At 31.6% G+C, this 25,765-nt stretch overlaps 1 protein-coding gene across 5 annotated transcripts; it reads right to left on the bottom strand.

Annotated features, from left to right (window-relative positions):
- LOC106114189 (Aldehyde dehydrogenase type III) lies at positions 1-24,783 on the bottom strand. 5 transcript variants are annotated; one of them, XM_013307294.1, is made up of 11 exons: positions 24,606-24,783; positions 12,133-12,176; positions 7,380-7,619; positions 6,793-7,014; positions 6,335-6,498; positions 5,725-5,955; positions 4,947-5,150; positions 3,519-3,634; positions 1,230-1,365; positions 757-907; positions 1-113 (listed from the first exon to the last, which is right to left on the bottom strand). In XM_013307294.1, exons 1-11 carry the CDS (start codon positions 24,766-24,768, stop codon positions 93-95), a joined length of 1,692 nt encoding a protein of 563 aa, XP_013162748.1. In that variant the 5' UTR covers positions 24,769-24,783; the 3' UTR covers positions 1-92. The 5 variants fall into 5 exon arrangements, with proteins under 5 accessions (XP_013162748.1, XP_013162746.1, XP_013162747.1 ...); XM_013307292.1 differs by lacking the exon at positions 3,519-3,634 and adding an exon at positions 2,606-2,721; XM_013307293.1 differs by lacking the exons at positions 3,519-3,634; positions 24,606-24,783 and adding exons at positions 2,606-2,721; positions 21,490-21,667.
- Between the last annotated feature and the right edge of the window lie 982 nt (positions 24,784-25,765).

The raw sequence follows: 25,765 nt of genomic DNA, 5'->3' as shown, positions 1-25,765 counted from the left end.
TATGTTCATATTGATATGTTAATATTGCCATCAATACCTTATTTGTATAAAAAATAAAGTTAAAAAAAAATTAATAAATCAGTCGTAGCTTTTTATTGATTTTCCGAAGCCATCTGTAACAATAAAAATAAAAAAGTGAATTAACATAAAAAACAAAATGTGTACAAAAACATAATTAAAAAAAAACTTAGTTAAAACAATTAAGACTATAGCGAAAATCAAATTGTAATATTCGTTTGAAATAAATAAATTTTCCACAACGTATAATTATTTATGCCTGTTATTTTTTTATTACTTATGTGTATGATTAATTGCTAAGAATTTTTTGTAGGCGCCTTTGTTTTTTTCAGTGGGTGTCTTTCTTAATGTTTATTAACTATTAAACCACTTGCACGAAAATCTTAAAAATCAATATACTAACGTACCTTTAAATTACAATTTGATAATGTAAAAATAAAACAAATTATTACTGCATTAAAGGATGTATTTGTCAAACATCGATCTGTTTTGTGACTTCGTTTACATTATTAAGTGTGTTTACACGAATTATAAGTTAAGGAAAAAAAAGAATAGAAATTGGACAATACTGATCTGTTTCATGGCACTTATAAGAAATATATCAAGCTAGAGTAGACTAAAAATGTTTTTTTTTTTAAATACGCGGTGGCCGTTTTGCGGATAAAGCTCATATGATTACTTATAACATATATTAGTGATATTATTAAACATTTTGTGAGATAAATTTCACTTCTTTACCTTCTGCCAGGTGAAGACACCATAAGATATGCCAGCTCCGAGTACAAACGTCAGCAAGTAGGGCAAAAACTTAAAGGAGGGTAACGACCTCTTTGCCATCAACATTGTTATTCCATTCAGCTTCTTATCTGTGTAGGGCGGGTAACGTAATCTGTTGGAAAAATTAACGGTAAATTGTCACTGCATATATTTGTACAAAAACATCATGAATATTTTGTACTAGTGATTATGCCATGAAAGTCAACGTCAATTTTTTTAATGACCTTCGTAACATTTTACATTATGTTCTTAATTTAACTTCGATATAAATTTTTTTATTAATACGCCATCTTAAGACAGTGCCAGGACAGACAGTAAATTAAGAAATCTATAAAAGTCTTGAAAACAATTACCTCATATTTTTTTGTACAATTCGAAAAATCTTTTGTCTAGAATATATTAAGTGATTATGGAATTAATATAATAAATCTTACGATCCAAGTTTCTCTCCGATGGGTGAGAAATTTTTAACGAGGCAACTCTTTTTGTGCGTGAAGGTATCGAATGTCGTCTTGCCATGGTAAGCGCCGATACCACTGCTGCCAACACCGCCGAATGGTAACGTGTCAACTGTACATATATTTAAATAAGATACATTATAAGGATATAAAAAATAAAATAAAATATTGGTTCAATTAAAATGGCTTGTTATATGCATTATAAGAGTGAGTTTCCACTGTAGAAAGCATTGAATTAAATTAAAATATAATTCTTATTAATATCATAATATCACCCTTAACTTAGGGTAGGGTAGGTTCAGTGGAGACGTATTGAGAGCTGTTGATGATGATGAATAATATCATAAATATGAAAGTTAAGATGGATGGATGTTTGTTACAACATATTTCCAGACCGGCTCAACAGATTCGACGAAATTTGGCATAGATGTAGAACATAGTCTGAAAGAACACATAGCCTATTAACTAGGTCTTTTTAAAACTGCGCGGATTGAGACGCGGGCGACTGCTAGTAATATTTGACTTTAATTATTAGTAAATTTAAGCCATTTTAAATCAACCAATCGACTGTTTTACACACGCAAAATATCTCACAATACACCATACACAAATTGAAATTCAAAGTAATTTATTTGAATCCAAAAAAAATTAAATAATTACAATCGTTAACAAACAAAAGTCAAATTGAAATGTATTTATTTTATCCTATATCTATGTTTGTTACCTCACAACTCCTGAACAACTTATTTAATCTGGATGAAATTTAGAACGGTACTAGATTACAGTGTGGAATAGGCAAAAGGTATATAATAGATTAAGTTTTTTTTAAGTTATGCGCATACGGCGCTACTTAAAAATGTTCCCATATAAATGTGTTTGGTATTTTGTCAGATATATTAATTTATTTGAAATATGATTATTTATTTCATACAGAAATAAAGCAAAAATGTGAATTGGAATTCAGTTAGATAAAAAAATAATGTACAAAAGATTCAAGTAGTATTAGCAAGCAGTTATATATACATAAAATTAATCATTACCGTGCATGTTATAGCTTACATTGTCAAGTCTAATTGGTCAATATTTTTTTCTATCGAAATTGGGTAAAAATGCCGTGTACTGTAGCCACTAAAGTTAAATATTAACGCCCTTAGCATTAGCACATGCTAAAGCAGTATAAGACTTAAAATAAAAAATAAAAGTTTTTAATATGGTTCGTAAAATCATTGGGCGGAGGCCAGGCCTTTTAATTATTACAGATAAAAAAAAATATATATTTGTCATTTAATATCTGGTGATTTGGCAACTTTATTACGTCATTGAGTATTACGAAAAAATAAAAAGTAGCAAACCTCCCATGTGCATGATAGTATCGTTTACACACATCCCTCCGCTACTAGTGTTGTCGACAATGTTCGCAACGACATCCTTGCGCGTACTGAACACATACAGCGTCAGCGGCTTCTCTCTACAGTGACCATACAACATACATACAGTAAGAAAAACCACCACCGATCGAGTTATATTATCTATATTTCATTCCAATCCAAACCAGAATGGTGATTAAAAAACAAATTAAACATTTTTTTTGCTTAAATTCCAAAATAATTTCGATATTTTTATCCATCCATTTTATACAATCACAATTTTTACAAAATAACCTAAAAAACGTGAAATAGAGATAATGGCCGCTGTTGTATAGAATTTGGCATTCTCTGTTTGTTGCTGTTTTGGATTGGAACATGTATAAGTAAATATAGGAAAGTTCTTAATAGAATTAGACAGTTTGATATTTTATTGACAAGGTAAACATATAATTATAAATTTAAAAAAAAATGGAAAATATGAAAAAGATTACTTAAAGTTTCATAATCTAAATGTAAGTACCTACATATTATTTACACATATTTGCAGCTTGTCTATAGTACATAATTAATACATACATAATTATTAAGTCTAAGAAATTTACTTAAAATTAACTTATAATAAGACCGTAATTTTTCCACCACCTAAAAATATCCTTCACCGATCATAACAACAAAAATATCAAAACGTACAATCAAAAGTCATCACAATGCGTTAATTAAAGTGATACAAAAAATAATTGGCTTTATCTTTTAAAACCTTCTTTGAATTTAAATAATCAAAGGTTCGTTGTCAATGACTTTTGAATGTTTTTTTTATTTAACTGGCAACCCGCACCGTTTTTCAGCCAAGAGGTGTTTATAATGCATAAAGCCGTGCGGATGATGATCTTTGCCTTACCGCCATAAAACATGATAGTGTCATTGACACAAATGCTGCCAGAACGTGTTTGTTCATTGAACAAAGTTCGCGTATCTGTTTCATTGGTGAACACGTATAATACTAATGGATGTTCCCTGAAATGTATTGAGTAATTGGTCGATATTCGCCTATCACCTTATATTACGTGTCAGTAAATACCCGGTTAGGAAGACCGAAAATATATTCGATGTATTTTGGTTACATTGTTTATTTAATATTAGAATGTATCACAAATTTTGTTTACAATTTGAAGATAATAAATTCAAACTAAAATCCACACTAAAGCGTCAAAAATCCGTGTATTTAAAAGTTGACGGGAAGAAATTTATAACAGTATTATATTGTTTAATCATTAAATATAATTTCTCATATTAAAGTGTGTGGCCATTTAAGAACTGTGAGTGTGTACGGTGACAGACATTAATGTTGAAAAGCCATATTTTTATTTCATCGTTGTCTGTTACAAGCGATGTCAACCAAGCGTTTAAAAATTGCCTCAAGGGACCGCGTCATATAAGCGGACACTTATTTAAATTGGTCAATATCTTTTGGACCCACACTGTATAGTAGCATATAATATTCAATAATCGAAAAAATTACCAAAAAGTTTTTATTGCTGTAATTTTTTTTAATCTACATGCAATTATGATATTTATATTAATTTAAATGTGGTTGTATTTAATTTAGATAACCTCAAAATTAACAAATCGATTTATGTTTTTTAGTGTTTACCACTGTTCAGTTCTGGGCCCAAATTCCAAATAAATGAAATTGCCTCCATTGCAATTGTAAATGAATTCCATCTCTATTATTCCCGCGTGTACCAAATGCTTTACTGTAAGTGCATGTTCACACTATCGTTTTATTATAGCATGAAAAATTCAAGTGTGAACAGACTCTTAAACCGGTACCGACATCAATAAAATCACACGTTAATACCCAATACTCAAAAATAGACGTTAAAAAATCACAACACACAAAAATCACTCAACATTAAATATTAAAAAAAAATCGTAGGTATCCATTGTAAAAATACCTACACAAAAACATGTTTTCCCGTAATGTTGGCAAAACCACAGATAACATGTTTATAATTATTTCTAAAGTTATCTATGGTTTATGTGTAAAGGTATTTTGTCAATGGATAACAGACATTTTGTGACATCGGTTGAGTAAAAATGGACTTATGGACCATGGCCATCCTACTTTTACTATAAAAAAACAATGAAAGTATTCAATAAATATTTATATGTCATTGGAAAAAACCATTCGCCAAACAAAATAAAAAACGTACATTGGACAAACAATAAACATTGGAACGAAGGACTGACGTATGCTCATTTGATGTCTATTTTTTTTAATAAAATTCAAAACGTGTTGTGTATGTTAAATTAAAAAAAAACTCACCTGGCATTAATAAATTTAATAGCCTCATAGGCGTTCTCTACGGGTACAATAGGTAAAATTGGACCAAATATTTCGTCCTCCATTATTTTATCTGTACCCTTCACATTGGTCAATATTGTAGGCTCAATGAACCTCTCTATCGGGTCGGTATGACCGCCAATTGCAATTTTATCTTTACTCGCATCTATTAAAGCTTGAAGACGGCTGTGAATAAAAAAAAAGTGTTTTACCTTTATTTGACATTACGTGCTCACAATACAATGCCATATAAATAAACAAATAAAATTATGTTCATTTAAAGCAGAAATATTTTTTTTCGCATCTCAAAATACGTACTAAAATTGCATTGCGATCGAAAAAAAAAATTAAATAACGAAATACGCGAAAAAAAATCTTTTAACAAACATCAAGTAGTTATCAATCAGTAACAGTCTTTTGAGTGTCATTAACACAGTCTCTACAAACCAAGGAATCACCTAAAAAAGTGTTCCTATAAGGGTCCGTTTTCTGCCTATGAGGTACAGAACCTTAATAAATCAATGTATTTTTAACTATTTATTTTCAGTAAATACTTCACTATATTATCTGTCAGACGAATTAACTTGCGTTTCTGACTCCAAAATCTCTGTAAAACATACCATCATCTCTGTCCTTTATCTTTGTCAAAACAGAGATAGCAATATGTTTTAAACGGGGATGTAGGGCTCAGGAACCCACGGTTAGTAACATGAGTATTTATAAATCATATCCTAATCGAATTTAATAATTATAAAATTACCTGAAATGCCTGCTATTAATAATTCTGCATAGATCCGGAGATTTCTGTGGGTCCTCCCCGTACCACTCCTTGAGGACACCCCTTGCTGCGTTCACGAACTTCTCCTGCACCTCCTTGGAGCACAGGATGTAGTCAGGCGCGATACATGTCTGACCCGAGTTAATGAACTTGCCCCACAGAACTCTTTTGGCCGTCACTTCAATGTCCACTGTACCGTCTATGTAAGTTGGGCTACAAATGATAACTAAAGATTAGTATAGAAGTTTTCAGATATCTTGGCGGCTCTTAACTTTACGAGAGTCGCTATGCCGAACACAAATTTAAGCGTAGCGGGGCGTAGTGGATTGCGGGGGGAGGGGACTGCGCACTCACCAATGACCTTGGGCCGTCAAAATGTTTGAAAACAACTATAATTAATTTGACAAGGCCGACATCTCGCACTTTAAAGTCAAGCAGTGTAGGGTAGAAGAGGTCAGAATGGTACGGTCAAGGAACTATATTTACTTCCCACTTTTTACCTTTAATTTAGCTGCTAGTCTTAAATGACATTCATCGTAATGGGCAGGAAATAAAAGTCTTCAACTGTACTCAACAAAATTAAGGATCTTACCTCTTACCACCCAACTCCAGGGTAACAGGCGTAAGATGTTTGGTGGCGGCGGAGTACACGATCTTGCCCACGTTAGTTCCGCCAGTGTAGAAGATGTAATCGAATTTCTGCTGCAATAACTCTGTGGTCTCTTCAGGTCCTCCCTCTACTACTATTACCGCGTCCTAAAGTGAAAAAAAAACACATTCTAAAATATTTTTTTTAGATATGCCAAACGTGACAGTTGTTAGCGGATGTTCTTACAACTTACATAAACCGCAAAAACTTATCAAACTTTACGAACAAGAAAAAAAAAGAAAAGAAAAAAGAAATTAGCATATTCACTTATCGAAACGCAAAAAATCATACATACATTTTTCTTGGTACAGTATTGATTTAAAAATACTAATATTTACTTTGCTACCATTAAATAACAAAACTTCTGTAAAAATAAATTTCCATATTCTTGAATGACTTACATTATCTAGATACTTAGGAAGCATTTCAGCCACAAACTGCGCGCAGGCCTCAGCTAGCTCGCTGGGCTTCACAACGACTACGTTCCCGGCGGCGATAGCACCAGCCATCGGCAGGAGTAGCAACTGAAGAGGGTAATTCCACGCGCCAATCACCAGAGCCACGCCGTACGGCTCATTGTAGATCACCACATCGTCCAACATGTTCACGAAGCCCTTGGACGGCTGGAAATGTTGATATTCAGTATACACGAAGTTTGTTTACGACGAATTGCAAAAATTGTACAGCAAAAACCATAACTTCTGTCTACCAGTTATTACTACTTTTTACTACCTTTTTTTAAAGGCATAATTGTATGAAAGAAGTCTACAGGCGATAGCGTTACTCTAGACACGATAGCAAAGTTATAAATAATTAGCCGTTGTTAGCGACTCCGTCCGCTCACCATTAAAGAAATCATTAGACTATGTTCTACATCTATGCCAAATTTCAATGAGATCTAGCAGCCGTTCTGGATATACTCTCTAACAAGCACCTATCCATAAGGCCAAACTTTCGCATTTATAATATTAGTAAAATTTATAATTACACGTTCCGGCTCGGCCCATTTGTCCAAATTGTTAAGCGTGTTCTTTAAATCGTTGATCAGGTATTCAGTCTCCAGCAGCACGGCCTCCATTTTGCATCGCCTCAGATCTTTGGCTAATGCTGCAACCATCGCATTCTGATTCTCAGTGTACATACGCATTAGGTTCTGCAGCTGTTGGCGACGCCATTCTATAGGCCTTGTCACACCACGGTTGAAAGTATCGTGCGCTTTCGCCACGACCTGGAAAGGAATCGTTCTTAATAACTACATGAAGCATGCGTTTTGTTCTAGAGGAATAAAGAGAGTTAATGTTGCTCTTGCGTTATGACCATGTATTATGTTGTCAAAAAAAATATAATAATTAAAAAAGTTCATCCGTTCGGGAGCTATGATGCCACAGGTAGACACACACATAGACACCTCAAACTTAAAACACCCTGTTTTTTCGTCAGCGGTTAAAAAATAACATTCATTTTTTTTATAAAGAATGAAACGAACTCTTCCTGCATTTTTACATGTTGTTCCTTTTTAGTATTAAATGAATATATGGCTATCTAAATAGAAATCTTTATTGTTTGCGGAATAGTATCTCATAAATTTCGCTAAAGATAAAATTTTAACAGTCTTATGAAAAGCTTTTCTTTGATCTTTTACGTCGATCCGTAATTTCTCTATCTTTACAAAAACGGTAATGTTTTGTCAAGAAATACTTCAACAACATATGTTTATTGGTCAATAATTACAAAAGATAAGGAATATAACAATTATTAATGGTTATTTTATTATTAGCTCTGTTATCTGGTAGTATACAATATTATTGCATTGTTATTTTTCATTTTACGATCGTATGTTAAACTTTTTATTTAAATTTTAATTTTAATTTCCCACGACTCTGTCCGCGTTTTAAAAAAAACACTTAGTAGTCTATGTGTTAGCCTTGGAGCCATGCAGCCGTACTGGAGATACCTTCTAAGAAGAAACATCCATCTATGTAAAATTTCGCAATTATAATATCGGTATAATACAAGGCTTAAATCTTGGGAATACTAAAGTTATAGAAATTTCGTAAATGATGTTAATTTTAAAACTGAAAAACCGTTATAATGATTATCACTATTGTTAGGTTTATGGTACATTTATATATGTTTAGTACTGGCAACTTTGTGTAACTGTGTTCGCTGTTTGAAAAGATGTCATGGCGTGTGTGTAAGAAAATAAAGATGATTAAACAATAAGAAAAGTGTGTTTTAACATGGTAGCAGAGTTTTTTTTTAACATGGTAGCAGAGCGTGGTTATACAAATTGTTTACGAAGAAATGTCTAATATTTGCTGCATTGCATTAAGTATAAAAATGGCGTTTATGAAAAACAACGAAATGTTGATTCCTATGTTTGATGGCACGGATTATGTAAAATGGAAAATTCGGTTGCTAAAGTTTTTAGAATTCAAGAAATGTAAAGATGTCGTCACAAGAACGAAATCAGAAAAAGATGCTACTGCAAAATGGCAAGAAATGGATATTATGGCTACCAATTATATTTACAGCGCAATTACGAATAACCAGCTAGAATATATATGTGATTTGGATTCTGCATTCGAAATAATTACGAAGTTTGACGGAATGTATTTAAAGAAGTCAACGGCATTGCAAATATTATATAGAAATAAACTTGAGAATGTGAAACTTAATAATTATGCAGATGTAAACATTTTCTTCGATAATTTTGAGAAATGTATAAACGAATTGAAACAAGCTGGTGCAAATGTAATTGAAAATGAAAAATTGAGTTATATGTTAGTCATTACCAGAAAAATATAGTTACATTGGAGACCTTATAGATATTTTACCGGAAACAGAGAGAAATGTTGATTAAGTGAAAAATAAGATTAAAATGAAAAGCTTAGAATCTAATCCTGATATGACAGAGGCAGCATGTGAAGCTCCCCAGGATAAGTCAAATGCTTTTAAAGTTGAAGCTAAAAAGTCATCACCAACCCAGAGTTTCCAGACAAGAATATGTTTTGGTTGTGGTAAAAGAGGCCATGTTAAGAAGGATTGTTGGTATAACGTAAGTCATGGACATGGACATAATATATTTCAACACGGTAGCAGAGTTTTTTTCTTTAACATGGTAGCAGAGCGTGGTTACAATACATTTCAACAAGGTAGAGGGAAATATAATTCCAGAAGTTTCCGAGGTGGTCGTGGAAACTACCAGGCTTATCAACAAAGGTCAGAAAATAAAAATGAATATACAAGAAATTTCCATACAGCTATTGTTATTAATATGTCAACTGTGAGTAAAAACAATGTTAATAAAGGTGAGATAAATTGGTTGCTTGACAGTGGATGCACTGATCATATAATAAATAGCGATGAGTATTTTGATAATTTTATAACATTGAAAACGCCAATAATGGTAAAAGTTGGTAATGGAAATCTATTAGAAGCGACAAAAGTTGGAAATATTACTGCTTATTTTCCTGTATATAACAAGAAAGAAAAGGTAATAATAAATGATGTATTCTATGTGAAAGATATGAAAGCAAATTTATTGAGCTATGGAAAAATAACAGAAAATAATAATATTATTTCAAAAGGATATTTAACAAAGATTTATACCAAAAATGGATCATTAATAGGAATTGCTAAAAAGGATGGAGGTTTATACAAAATGACAAGTTTTGTACAAAGAAATAAAATACAAGCAAATATTACTAAAAGTACATTGACAATGAAAGAGAAAATACATAGAACATTGGGACATGTGAATTTTAAATATTTAAACATAATGTGTAAAGATGAGTTGCTTGATGGATTACCTAAAGAATTGGAATCTGAATATATAAAGTGTGCAATCTGTATTGAAAATAAAATGCATAACTTATCTTTTCATAATAACAGACAACGAGCTAGAGATATACTAGATATTGTTCACACAGATTTGAATGGGCCACATAGCACAACAGGTAATCATGGTGAAAAATACTTTTTGAGTTTCATTGATGACTACAGTAAGTTAGCAAAAATCTATTGCATTCCATCCAAAGAACAGGTGTATGAATGTTTCGTACATTATGTAAATGAAGTGCACAATATAACTGGAAAAATGATAAAAGAACTGAGGTGTGACAATGGAAAAGAATATTTAAATTCAAAGATGTATAAGTTAGCAAGAGATAAAGGTATAATGATAAAACCTTGCCCACCTTATGTGCATGAATTGAATGGTACTGCTGAGAGGTACAATAGAAGTATAATGGATATGGCAAGATGTTTGTTTGCTGAAGCAAAAGTCGATAGAAAGTACTGGCCTGAAATAGTAAAGACGGCTACATATCTGAAAAACAGAACATTGACAAATACTATTGAAAAGAAGACACCTTTTTAAATTTTCTTTAGAAAAAGGCCATCCATGAATTATATGAAAATTTATGGCAGTAAAATTTTTGTGAAAATACCAGAAGAAAAGCTCAAATCAAAATTTGATAAGAAGGCAGAATTAGGAATATTGTTGGGCTACACAGATGTTGGTTATAGAGTTTTGATTGGAGGTAAAGTATTTGTTGCAAGACATGTTGATATTATAGAAGAAGATGTTAATTGTATTGGTCTTGAAAATGATGAAGAACATCAAAATGAAGAAATTAGTAATGAGACAGGGCAAAGTAATTTAGAAGATGAAGAAACAAACGATGATGACAATATAAAGTTGCCCGAAAAGAGTTATGGAGAAAATAGACCAAAGAGAAATATAAAACCTCCAAATCGATTTGATGATGAATTTGGTTACTATTGTATTTTAGTGAATCATTGTGATGCTATGATTCTAGATAACTTTCAGGAGGCGATATCAAGTGATGAGGCCAAGCAGTGGATAAATGCAATGGACAGTGAAATGAATAGTCTTAAAAGTAAACAAATTGTAGATCGGACAAAAATAAATTGTATGATAGATTTAAAATGAAGGATATGGGTAAAGTTTAAAATTATATAGGAATTGAATATGAATATAATAGAGATTGTATTGTAGAATTTATTGGTCTAATAATATAGTTAGTATATATGTGTTAATGTTAATAGTTAAATATATAAATGTAAGGAGGCGTGTTAGGTTTATGGTACATTTATATATGTTTAGTACTGGCAACTTTGTGTAACTGTGTTCGCTGTTTGAAAAGATGTCATGGCGTGTGTGTAAGAAAATAAAGATGATTAAACAATAAGAAAAGTGTGTTTTAACATGGTAGCAGAGTTTTTTTTTAACAACTATAATAATAATGAGAGATAAAAATTTATGGGTTATGCACAAAATGCATTATCAGCGGTAAAGATTTATTGCGAGTGTAAAACTGAAGCCATTACATTAGGTAGACAAAAGACGAATTCCTAATTCGAATGTATTTCTTTTTAAACGTTCCTGACACTGACAGTTGTCAATGTCAAATTAATTACACTAATTAAGATGTCAATTAAAATATCATTTGATCAATATTATTTGAAAATTCTATATGAAAAAATAAAATTATTGAGAAACAATTATTTAGCTATTATGTAAAGGTAAAATAATTTACTTTATTACATTTAATTTGAACAATTTTAATCTATTAAAATTTGTGTTTACAATATCTTTCATAACATAACTTCCTTTTAGGCGTATATTTTTACGCGTCCAATTGAAAACTGTGAAGAAGGAAATGTTCTAATCGTGCATAAATAAGTTTCCTTGTGTTGAATAATTCGTTACTTACGTCAGCCAGATTAACCGGTTTTTGTTTAGAGTTCATAGTTGTTCCTGCAACAAAATAAAAATATTTGATTTATAGATAAAACTAGCTTTTGCCCGTGACTTCATCCGAACGAAATTAAAAAAGAAAGTTGCCTATGTGCTATTTGTTAACGAACCAGCCATCCATCTCAACTTTAGTATTTAATATTACTAGCTGTCGCCCGCTAATCCATCCGCGAGGAGGAAACTTAATTAGTAGCCTGTGTTCTTTCAGGCTATTTTCTACATCTATGCCAAATTTCACCGAGATAACGTGGTACTGGCATAAAAGGAGGGATGTGTGATTGAATTGGCTAAAAAGGAAAAGAGTGAATTCATATAACAGCTGCCAGAGATGTAGGGAAGAGTACATACTATACCAACCCTTCGTAGGAAAACGGCCAAAATGATCTAATAACAGCTAAATTATCTTCAGACAAGGTCATTGAGTAATAAACAGAATAGATAATGATAGATTTTTTCCTTGTAAGGTATTTTATACTTGTTATGTACAAGACGTTTTTTATTACATAGCAATATAAATGACCAAAGTACAATAAATAAAGACTTCTTGAAATAATGAATGTACACAAGCAGGTAAACTGCTTTTATATACAACTAGCTGTCCCCACGACTTCGTCTGCGCGGAATTAAAAAAATAAACCTTAATTAGTAGCCTATGTGTTCTTCCTTGTGTTCTACATCTATGTTAAATGTCAGTAAAATCCCTGCAGCCGTTCTGGAGACACTTTCAAACAAACATGCATCCATCCATCTAAACATTAGCATTTGTAATATTGGTACGATTCATCGTGACGATTAAAACACAGTAACGTATTCCTCTTATCGTGTTACAGTTGCTTCGATTGATTAAAAATATTTTGTAATTAGTGTGCATATCTTTGGACGCATTGATAACCACATACTATATTGGACTTTGAAACCAAAACCGAATATGATTTAGAAAGGTTTTTGACTCAATGAAATGTTTAAAAAAAGGTTTTTCTATATCTTTTTTAGTCATGAATTTATAATAGAAACTAGCTCGACTACGTCCACGCGGAATTTACAAAAAAAATATTAGTAGCCTATGTGTTCTTCCAGACTACGTTCTATCTGTGCCAAATTTCATAAAGATCCGTACGGGCGGTCCAGTACCTTCTAACAAACATCCATCCATTCAAACATTCGCATTTATGATATTAGTAAGATAGTAAGTAGATAGTTTTCCTATTGAAATATCTACCTTTTGAGTTTATTAAGTAGTCACGTACGTTGAAACAGTACATAAATAAGCATAATTAACCCGAACTGACTAAATAAGGAGGAATAAATTACAATGTATACATAAAATTATTGATTTACACTTACAAATTTATTTTTTTGGTGAACAATTGGATTTATGTCCCATCTGTTCACAAGACAGATATGGATAAAAAAAATAATTAAATGAAAAGTGATATAACTTTTAATTTAATTAATTTTCACACATAAACATCTTAAACAACGTTAAGAGAATTGTAAACTAATTAGACTAGTTGTTGTTCGCGACTCCATCCGCGCGTGGTTTAAAAAACTAAATTAGTAACATATGTGTTCTTCCAGACTATGTTCTACAACTGCGCCGTCGACACTCCAGTAGTTTTGCTTCACGTTTTTTGTAGAAAAATGACTGGAATAACAATAACAACAATGACAGTTTGACCCTAAAAGTTTGTTTTCATTGTCGTAGGCACAAAAACATACTTACAGAAAGAAAAATATTTTATTACAAGTGTTTCGGAAGTTAAATATTACGGTACGGTTTTTGCTTAGTATAAAACAGCAGTTGGCGATACGTAACGTGTTAATGAAAATAAACAATCACGCTCAGTTATTCGTAACAAGTTAAACGTAACCTTCAACAACGGAAATGACAATACAAAAAATATTACTTCGATATTAGCATATTTTTATTCCCGTTGTCTTAAGACAAATTGCACTAGCGGAATTATGCTGAAGGGCTTAATTTTTTTTTATATCATAAGGTGGCAAACGAGCGAGCGGCCACTTATAATCGCTAAAATAGCGAAGTGACCGTTGCCCATAGACATACGCAATTGCATATGCGTTGCCTACCTTTAATCGACGGAGGAGAGAATGCACAGAAAGAAAATATTTTCTCTTTCCATGCATCCTCTCAAAATAGTAGCTTACAAGGTCATTGCTACTTTTGAGCAACAATCAAAGTTACTAATCTAGAAAGAAGGTAAAGAAAGGAAGAGTCAAGATGTGATGAGGCTTCTAATATACGTCTTGTTATTGGATTCAAGCGTGGTATTTAGTCTTTGCAGTTTGGCGCATTATTTTACATATAAGAAAGTGACTATAACATTACACGCTTCAAATAAATAAGTCCATAATAGTTACATAACTTACACTGGTAACTAACGCTCGGGTCACTGCCCTATTGCACCTAATGTGCTGCGTAGGTGACAACATTTACCTACAAAGTACCTACTTTTATATTATACTTATATTTCAATATTTTATACAAGCTAAACTAATTCTACAAAGAACTTTGTATTTTGAAGCGCCAATAACCTAATAGCGAGGGTACGCATTTCCGATCAGGTGGTCGAGAATTCGAATCCCGCCATTCGAGTATTGTCGTAAAACCATAACCTAGCACAAGCCTATTTTTTTCCAGAGGAATGCTTTATGCATACTTCGCGCCCCGGGGGGGACGCGGCAGTTATGTCGGATTCTCCTCCATAGCGGAGGCATACCCACTAAACCTCTCTGTTCCTCCAACGCATCGGGACGAGACCACGGGCACGCTTTCGCTCTCGTCCGCGACCAACCTAGCACAAGCCTAGACCTTAGTTGGAATGGTACAAGAAATATTAGTAAATTAATAAAAAATACTCGTATCGTTTAAAAAAAATGACGTCACTATTTAATCAACAATTCGAATCTATCTAAAAATAGTTAGCCTTGTGTGGTAATTAGAAATATGTCATAGTAGTGGTTCTGTTCTGTTTCTTGTTTATGGCTCTCCCTCATCGGATTGGGCCAATGTCAAGTGTTTATGTTAGGAGTGGTTATGTGATGTCATTGAATGCGAGTATAATGTTATTGTGATGTTGCAGTAAATTTAATGCTAGTATGATAAAAATCTAAAATGCAACAAAATATAATTAATCTTTGTATAAAAGAGTTAGTGTAATTACCTTGTCTTGTTAAACATATGATTAATTTCATATTGTGTTTTGTTTATTTTTGCCTTCATAATAATTATTGTAGCCTTGTTAACTTAAAAAGCCGAATATTAAAATTACTTCAAGTATAAATTGCAGGAGAAAAAAACAATTTATATTATTTAATTGCATATTATATACCATGTTTTATAAAACATATATATTTATTTAAATTTATATAAGGACATCTTAATATTTTGTAAAAGATGTTCAAAATTAATGTAGCTCGTATGTACATTATGTGCATTTGTAATATTATAAACAAATAGCTAGATTATGTTAACCTTGATAACAAAAAACAACTGACATTCACAAACACTATGAGGTTGATTAAAAATTTTGTGTGTAATGCATATAATTTAGAGTCCTAGAGACCGCAATATTTTTCATCCTTATAAAGGTTTTTTTCTAGTCAGTCAGTTCACTTATCCATGTAGATAAATAACTTAAACTATACTTTAAAAGCTTAAACTTAAATAGCCCGTGAGTGACTAACCAAAGAATTTTTTATTTTTTAATATTCTAAGTTGCAATTGTAATATTAGAATTAATTATTAAAAATGTACATACTGTATTTTCGATACTGTTATTCCCTTGGGAAGTAAAATGTTAGTAATTTATAACTTTATTTTTCATTTAGTAAGCCATTTAAAAATTTATCTTTATGGTAAAATTTGTTATCACTAATTAAAAACTTCATTTGGAGTATTTAAATGTTATCATTTTATATAGTTTGAATAATTCATTATATTGTTAATTAAGTTTTTAAGTTTAACTTAATTAAATTTCAATTAAATTGATCGGTACTGTGCTATATAATATACAATTTTCATTAAAGCTATTAGGGAACTTCAAAAAACAATTGCAAAGTTGGGAAGACCTATTATTGAAATCTACACATAACCCAAGCCAATAAAATATATAGTAAAAGATTATTCCCATTTGATGATGGTCAATCTTTGCCTTTATCAGTCTACTAATGAAGCTTCATGATGAAACATTTAATTATTTTTGTTCCTATTTCTCATTGTATGCATTATATTACAAAATAGAAAAAAATCTGGTCAGTGTAATGTTGTCTATAGTTAGTAATCTTTTAGTCGTCATATAAGTTTAAAAGGTAATATATAAAGTTCAATAGTTGTTTCATTTATTAGGCATACAAGTTTATGATTATAAAACAAGATCCGTGACTTATAATGTATAGTGATAATAAGACAGTATAGGAATATTCCTATAACACTAAAGGAAATGAATTATATGATGGTTATTACTTACCGATAGATACGACCCAACGTTGATATACAAATACACTAAATTGACACTTGCTAAATAATAAAATTTCTTTTCTGTAACTTTCCTAACACCTGACGTGAACGTGCGCCTTTATTGGAGTGTAATTAAAAAAAAATAAGTTGTAATTAGCGGCAAGCAAATATACGATACGATAGTAGTGGTCTAATAAATATTTTTGATATCACTTAAATATTTTTATTGTATGAAATTGTATCGTAGCTGTGCCATTAAGTTCAGTGAACGAATGATTGTGCAACTTCAAGTATCTGTTTCAAGTTTCGGAGTGTAGTTTAGAATTTTTGTTCTAGATGGCGCACAAATAAAAAAATCGAAAAAAAATTGTTACAAAAAAATAATCGACCTTACTATAAAGAATGATTTTTTTTTGTATTGGACATGTTTTTTATTCCATCAGTGATTTAATAAAAAAAAACATTGAACTGTATCTTATAGTATGTAAATAAGTTCCCTTTGACCTTAATGCAACATTAAAATGATGTGTTTTTTTTTAAATTACTACTTAGAGCGAATACTTGTAGATTTATAAAAAAACGTTGTTTTTTGCCTCTAGATTCACCATAATTCAAACATTATTGGAGGACTTCATTTTTTCCTGCTCTCCATACTTAAATGTGCGTTCCAAAAAAGTAGATTTCAACAATTTGGTTATATATCGATGAAAAAGAACATTGTTTTTCTTTATAGTTATGCGACAAGAGGACGTACTCGTTGACGGGTACAACAGAAAGAACAAAGAAGCGATAATTAGTATGATTAAAATACAATTAAAAACGTTTTAGAAAAAAAGGTTATTTTCTTACTGTGCAGTAAAATCACTCACCTTTGCAATTATCGGGGTCGTGTAAAAACATACATGTGTAATATAATTACGGATAATCATAAACTTTTAATAATAATGATATTTTCACACTAAATGTAGTGGTTTTTTTCCAGACCTATGTGAGAGATTATACGAATAAACTCCGGTAAAGGTTTGGTGAATATCAGTGTCTGAAAGTAGTGAGTGGATCATGGAATAACCAGCAGAACTATCATGAAAGAAAATAAACCTGAGGAAGAAATGTAGCCAGCAACGAGTTCACTGAAACCAGTTAAATTTTTAAAGAAACAAGAAGAGCAGTTTGAGAATCCCAAGAGTTGTGAGTACAATCAAATCTCCGCATAAGGGTTAAGCTTCGGAAATGAGCCGCGAAAACTGAGGTAGTAACCAAATATTTTGGCGAGCATATTGAATATGCCTACAATTTATAGCCGTGTATAGAGAAACAGCGATGAACGAGATCGCGAATAAGGAGTAATGCATACGTAGTTTGTGTTTGTCGTATATATTTATAACGTGACATTGATGTTTTTGTATTGTATTTAGGTTTAAAAACTGGTTATGTTACATTACGACACAGGTTACAATACGCTATTGCATTGTAACCTTACTTTAATCGTTGTAGGTCGTGTTAAATAAATGGACAAACATTTTTATATTCCTATCGCGTTCGAAGATCGTTATGGTGGCAATTGCTCGACAAACATGGTCTACGTGTTGAACTAGCGGAGTATTTTTTTCAAGGTCAGTTGTTTGAGTCTTATAGTATAATTTCACTGCGGTAACTTGCAATAATATTGATTTGGTAGTATTTGTTTTTGTAAAAAAGATATATTTTTAACACAAGTTTTACGATAGTGAAATTCTACGGTTATCAACACTATAAGCACTTCTATGCTAATATAATAAAGAGGAAAGCTTTTTAACATATTAAATTTTGTTATTAATTGCTTAAAAATAACTGCCAATGCAAGATTTCCGGTCTTTAGTTAATTATAATGAGAATACGTTATTTGATTTGATTTTCTTGAAGGCCTAATTTCATGGGCTTTATTTTACTCATTATTTTAATACTAATTAATTACGAAACTAGCTTCTCGAAAAGATATTATAATATCGTCTTTTAAATATGTTAAAGTAAGATTTACAATGAAATGTTTCGAACTACCATTTTGTTTATGATGTCATACAGAAGGAAATTCGCAAAGATTGTAATATAATTAAGTAAAGCAAGAAAAATAAACAATAAAGAATGATAGCATTATTTTTAACGCACTGGTTTAGACAATCAGAGCCCTGTAGATGCAGTTGACAGGAGATTTGTCCTTTTTTAACTGTGTCAAGAATTTCAACTTATTCGCCTGAATTTCAAAATCAATAATAAATGTCGTCGACCTTCTGAATACCGTTTATAAAAGTGTACTTACTTTTTTATATCTTTAAAAGATAATCAATGTAAAATGTATTTATTATTTTTGTTGTTTGGATTCGAAATAAACTTGACATTATTAACCGTTTACAGTTTTATACAACAACGTATCATAATGCTTGAGTAGTAAAAAAATAACTAGAGTTTTATTAAAATAATACTATAAATTTATCGTAAGTGTGCACTTCGATTCTACCCTAGTGTGAAACTGACTGATGGACTGACTTTGGGTTTCGACTGTCATGACACTTGTCACATATTATTGTCAAAGATGTAAATATGTGTGTGATACTGACACTACAACACTTTAATGTTATATTTAACATCTATCAGTTTTAGCTTCATAGTGAGGGACTTGTTTAAAAACATCGATTAAAGTGGATGATTCGATTCGGACTCAAACATATGTGAATCGAATTTAATTGTTTTGAAATACCCATGTTTTTCGTTCGATTTTTTTTGTAACATCTTCCAACATTGTGACGACGTTCCATTGAAATGATAACAATAAATATGTAACTTCAAAATGTTAAATAACATTTGATGCCCGCCGTAATAAGGTTTCGTCGTTCGATTTTGATTAAGTACCAAATGTGTCCTATTAAAATGGCCCTGCTGTATGGATTGAAAACAACGCAGGATTGTGACAGAATAATTAAGCCTAGATAGGCATACGCGTATTGAATTGATACGTCATAATTAGGTGCTTCATAAGCTGGTCGTCGTGTGAGGTACAACATAAGTTTACTGTGGACGGATTCAGAATACAATAATCGTAAAGACGGTAACACGGCTTTTATTCTAAGGAATTACTATGCGTACAGCGTAATTAGATAGTGTTGTTTTTGCAATTGTTTTGAAACCAAACTTTAAATAAGTTTGGTTTGACGGAATAACACGACGGCATATATTAAAACCGATAATATTAGATTCTAAATTATTTGTTTCATAAGTTAACTGGCTGTTGCCCGCGACTCGGTTCTCGCGGCATTATAAAAAAAACTTAATAAGTAGTCTATGTGTTTTTCCAGACTATGTTCTAAATCTATGCCAAATTTCAGCGAGATCCATACAGCCGTTCCATCCAAACATTCGTATTTATAATATATGTAAGAAGTAAGATAATAAAATTCAAAATTATTGTGTTTGTCCTACTTTAGGCAGATCAACGGTTTGAGGTAATTCAAGCTTTTAAAATCTTTAGACTTGCTGATAGGATTTTTTTAGAAGCAGAGCATCAGTCAGTGCCAGTCTATCTCAAACAAGGCTCTCTCGGTTCGTACATGTATAAAACTTAATTAAAGGGATTTTAGTCTCAGAAACCCACGATGTATTGTTTTTAGACGAGTAAAAAATATGTCATCATCGTCAGCTCACTATACGTCCCCACCGAGGGGCTAGGAGCCTACCCTAACTTAAGGGTGATTAGGCCATAGTCAACCACGCTGGTTAAGTGCGGGTTGACTTCACACATATCTTTGAATTTTCTTATCAGATATGTGCAGGTTGCATCACGATGTTTTCCTTGACCGTAAAAACGTCGGATAAATGTACATATGTAAATCGGAAATCGAGAAACACATTGGTACATGGCGGGATTCGAACCCAGGATCTGCAGATTGCAAGTCAAGTGATTGACCCCTGAGCCACCGATGCTCAAAAAATATGTAGTTGTTATTTATTTTAAAGGTTAACCAACTCTAAAACATTGTTCTCAACAACAATGCATCTTTTGGTCTCTGAATTATAATTGAATGGGTTGTTTCATTCGTTTAAGGACCTGTTTAGTTTAATGTATGTGTTAAAATTTATAACTTTGTTCTTACATAAATTTTTCGTTGTGCATATTTTTCTTTGTTTATACATTTGTGACTGTTATGGGCAAGGAAACAACTATTGTAAATAGTCTATTGTCTGCAATGAATCATTACGAAGTGCTTTGTTTTAGGTACTTTTATTTTACATTTTATATTACATTTAATGTAACAAACATATTGATTTTAATTTGAAAAAGGCTAGACGTTGCTGACGACTCCGAGAGCAAGGAATTAAAAAAAAAAACTTAATTAGTAGCCTATGTGTTTATTAATCTATGCCAAACTTCACAGAGAATGCAGTCGTTCCGAAGATACCTTCAAACAAACGTACATCCATCCAAACATTCGTACTATAATATTAGTAAGATAGAGTGACGCAACTAAAGTTAAATAACATAGAACTTGTACTTTTTATGGTTTTTTTCCATTTATAAATCAAATGTAGGTATTTGTAATATAAGATGGGAAATAGAACTGTCACGTAATGTATGATTGAGGGCTGGCAAAGGTTTGTATCTTCTTGTGTAAAATGTACTCTTATAAATACGTTGCTGTCGTTAAAACGTGACTTTCTTTTTATTATTATATGTATAATACCAGATATTTTTTTTATTTTTACGGCGTAACTAAGCAAGTAAATAAACGACATAAACAAAAATATTGTATATATTATATATTACAAGGTTAAATATAATTAAGGGATTTAAAAACATAATACCATTAATAATTTCTCCTTCCACGTCCACTAGTGTCTCGGAATTATTTTGATTTTTTTCACTTTTATCGATATCATCCGAGTTTATTTCAATATCGATAATATGCACATCACTATCCACGGGTACCGTGTGTACGTCCGCGTGCTGTACGGTCGGAGGGTTCATTGCTACTGATCAATGGATTGAATCACAGGCGCTTAGAGTCCACGTTTAAAAAACCTTGTTTCTTTTCATTTCGGAGCGAAGAGTAGAATTCGGCATTTTAAACAAACTAATGCTTAACTTTACAACAATCAATGGAACAAGTTGTTCGTGCAATAATTAGTTAGAAGTCTTAAAAAATAATGCTTAGGCTAACGTAGCTAGTGCTACTATCTGTGTACCACAATAACATTTTACATTGTTAGGATGCAAAAGAAACAAATTACTGCTTCCAGATATGTGAGAAATTTTTAAATATACCACTATAACCACGTGCAGTTGAACTTAAGGTCATTAGCATTGCTCCACCTAGGGTTGCCAGGTCGCCAAACCTAATAGCCGGACATACCAGTAAGTTTGGCCAGACATTTGGGTAGAAAGGGCGGACACCCTACATTATTGATTATTTTGTCTCAGTATTAATAGGTACGACACATTCGTTTGCGAATTGTGAAGGCCTGATAAAAGCCGGACAACCCGGACACCGTTATTTTGAACGGACACGCAATCAGAAAGCCTATCTATGTCCGGCTTTATCCGGACGCCTGGTAACGCTAGCTCCAACGATTTTAAACGAGTACTGGTCACAAAGTAGATTTTTATTACAGAACCACGATTAAAAAAACATCTCAAATCCATCGGTAGTTTTCCATGAATGCATTACATTATACTTGTTAAATAAGTCAAACGATTTCTAATAGAATATATTTCAACTAAATGTCGTAATATCAAATAAATAAACTACTAAAATAAAATATTCAGATGATAAACAACTGAGAAAATGTGTACTGAGAAAATAAAGTTTAGATTGTATAAAATGAAAATAAAAGAGTTTATTCGAGGCTTTCACTTATGTTTGCATACAAAAACTTAACAAGAACACAGAGAGTGAAAAGATCCAAAAAAGGATGAATATACGCTTTTTGTGACGTCATCGCGTCAGTCATCTGTCACGTTTTTTGTATTCGGTTGGTACAATCATATTGTGCCATTGTTTACCCTAAGGACACATATTTAAGGGTATATCACAATCTTTTACAAGCACGTCCAAGTTCATAATATCAAAAACCGGTGGTCAAAGGGTTAAAACACATATTTAACTAAACTGTCTAACTGTATTTTACTGTAGTAATACAGATAACATGTCTTGGTTACAGTCTCAGAGTGAAATAATAATGCTTTTATAATCTGTGGAATGAATGAATTAGAATTCATTATGTTTTCTTTTATTTTTTAAACAATTTACTTTCACCGGCGTTTTACTATAAACATTTAACTATTTACGACAAAAAATAGACGTAAAACTGTTACCTGTCGATCTTTGTCAACTGACTTCTTTTGTGATACATTAATGATGATATAACCATTTTCTTGATAAGAATTTAAAGTTTCTCTTGCAGTAACGAATTGAAAGAGCAAACTTATTAATAAAAAACTGGACTCTAATACAACTTAATGTATTTTATCATATATTCGAGTTCAAACCACTTAATGGTAATGTAAATCTGTTTAAGTTTACACTCTAGAAAATATTATTACTACTTCGGTAGGTTTTACTTAAGGAAGGACGGTGATGGAAAACATCGTGATGCAACCTGCATATATCTGAGAAAAAATTCAAAGATATGTGTGAAATCAACCAACCCGCACTTGGCCAAAGTAGACTACGACCTAATCACCCTTAATTTAGGGTAGGCTCCGAGCCCCTCGGTGGGGAAGTATAGTGAGCTGATGATGATGATGATGATAACTACTTCCATCAAAAATAACTGTAATTAGTATAGTATGATGCAGCATAAATTAATTTAAAACGGATTATGTATAAAGTCTCGTCGTTTGACATTTCTGTTTAAACTATCATAATAACATAAAGAGTATATTTTAAAAGTGTATGAAATGCATTATAATATAATACTACCAATGAGAAATGTAAGGTTCGTTAAAATTCCATTAATGTAACGTTGCTATTATGAACATCTGTCATGGACGGTCAGTTTTAAATAATAGATAATTTAAATTAAAATCTAGATGTTAATAACATTATCTTGTCTTTTATAGATATACCCATAACCTATAGAATAGAATTTAATATTTAGCGTTAATAAAACTATGTTACTAAATTCAACGTTCTAAACTCGAAAAACACATAAAATTTCAGCTTGTCCTGTTTATAAAAGGAGTTTAAATTATTGGGATCTTAATTTGCCTCTTATTTTCGCGTGTATTCGAGGGAAAAAAAGCTTTTACGTTTAATATAAAAATTGCCCAATTTTTTTTTAAGATAATTTATTTGTTCTTCTCACAATACGTCTGGGACAACGGCCTTTGTTTAATTTCAAGTAATTTTTTTGTTATACTACGTTGAATATTTTTAAGATAAACATTAATTAATTAATTAATAATAATTTGTTAAATTATCAGTTTTCTTCATTATAATTTCTTTATTATTAATCTAATGAAATAAAACCTTGATCAAAGGCCGAGTATCGTGGCTTCCGGGGCGGTAAACAAGAAAACTCAAGTCCAGTTAGATAGGTATGTGTATGTCACATCTAGTTCTTTTTTAGCCGAATTAAAAAAGATGGAGGAGGTTATCAATAACGTACGATTTTTCTATGTTACGTCGTAATGCGTCCCCTGGTGCTCCGATTTTGAAGTTTTTTTAACAAGCTTGTTTTTTTACCTGTTTTAATATTTGTTATCAAGTCTTGCAAAATTAATTAGATCTGATGATGGAGCTGGAAGATGGTCATAGGAACTTCGCAATGAAATGACACAGAGTTTGGTCTCGTTTGAATCGTCTTGACGATTAGTTTGTCTTTTATTGATGATGATCTGAAGTTGGAAGCTTGTTTATAATAAGTAATTTTTAAGTACTTATTTAGTTAAAATGTTTTGAAAGTTATTTCTAACTTACCGTTGCCGTTCATTATTTCGCCGAATGCGTTGTCTATGCGTATCTGTATTGAATCTTTGACACCGGTTTCCTCTAACTGGTCTTCTATGTCTATAACGTGCACTTCACTAGCTCGCTCGTCCACGCCGTGTTTAATCTGCGGCGGTAGCATTTCAACTGACATTATACGCACTTCAAACAATCTAAGTATCTTATAATATTTTTATATTAACTTGCTTGATGTTAGAAGTTATTCAAATCAAATGAGAATTATAAATTGCTCTGTGATTGACATCTGAGCACTATTCAGTTTAAAAAGCTAGTTTTATCTGTCACTAGAAATCTGCCCCGAATTCGTTCCATCACAATTACCCAAACACATACTAAAATGTTATTGGTTAATTTCTTTTTGTATAATTGAATAGGCTTTTAGTTTATTAGGATTAAATTATTAATTACAATTATCATTTATAGAATTTTTCCACTGATTTCTTTTTCAAAGCGAATGATAGAAATTATATTTTGTATATTTATACAAGTATTTGGTGTGGAAAACAACAGTGGATACGTCCGTCTAATGAGGCTATACACGTGTCATCCCTGTCATTCATCTTTGACAAAAAAGAGATAACAACATGTTTCAAACGGGGATTTTGGTCTCAGAAAGCCACGGTAAGTCACGTGTTAACGCGTTACGTTCTCCAACTTCCTGATACAATTACATGGCTGTTGTCTACATTAAACGCCTGTTTGTGACATCGTGCACGTAATACCGAGTGATTTATTTGATTAACTAAAATTAACCGAGTTATGTTACGCTTTAAATTTGTTATATCGATTATTACTACGGTAACTATTGTAAAAACTTATATTTGTCACTCTTTTTAGTACAAAACTTAAACATTATTGTGATAAAAATGTTAAGTGCAGAATTAAACATTCTGACAAAGACGTGACATACTGGCCAGTACCTTTGCTATTTTTTTCTAAAGGACGAGGAGAAAAAAATTCTACGAAGGAGTTATATTGTAAGAATTTTCTTAAAGTTCTTTTTCATCTCATTAAAACTTGAGAAGCAGTTCCAAACTGTTTTTAAAACAGGATTCTTCTTTTTTTTAATGTTAATACAGGATGTTTTTTTTATTTTTCTAACTTAAAAATAAACGAATTAATCTATTCGA

The sequence above is a fragment of the Papilio xuthus genome, unplaced genomic scaffold, assembly GCF_000836235.2.
Source record: "Papilio xuthus unplaced genomic scaffold, Pxut_1.1 DF828142.1, whole genome shotgun sequence".
Classification (NCBI taxonomy): domain Eukaryota; kingdom Metazoa; phylum Arthropoda; class Insecta; order Lepidoptera; family Papilionidae; genus Papilio; species Papilio xuthus.
Note: the sequence above shows the minus strand (reverse complement) of the source record. Positions and strands in the feature narration are given on the sequence as shown.

What these genes read in the sequence shown, in the direction of transcription:
- LOC106114189 (XM_013307294.1), bottom strand. Translation starts at nt 24,768, where the DNA reads ATGTCAGTTGAAATGCTACCGCCGCAGATTAAACACGGCGTGGACGAG. An exon ending in ATTAATAGCAGGCATTTCAG is followed by an intron (nt 5,151 to 5,724) that starts GTAATTTTATAA and finishes TTTTATTCACAG; the next exon opens with CCGTCTTCAAGCTTTAATAG. An exon ending in ATTAAATTTATTAATGCCAG is followed by an intron (nt 3,635 to 4,946) that starts GTGAGTTTTTTT and finishes AATACATTTCAG; the next exon opens with GGAACATCCATTAGTATTAT.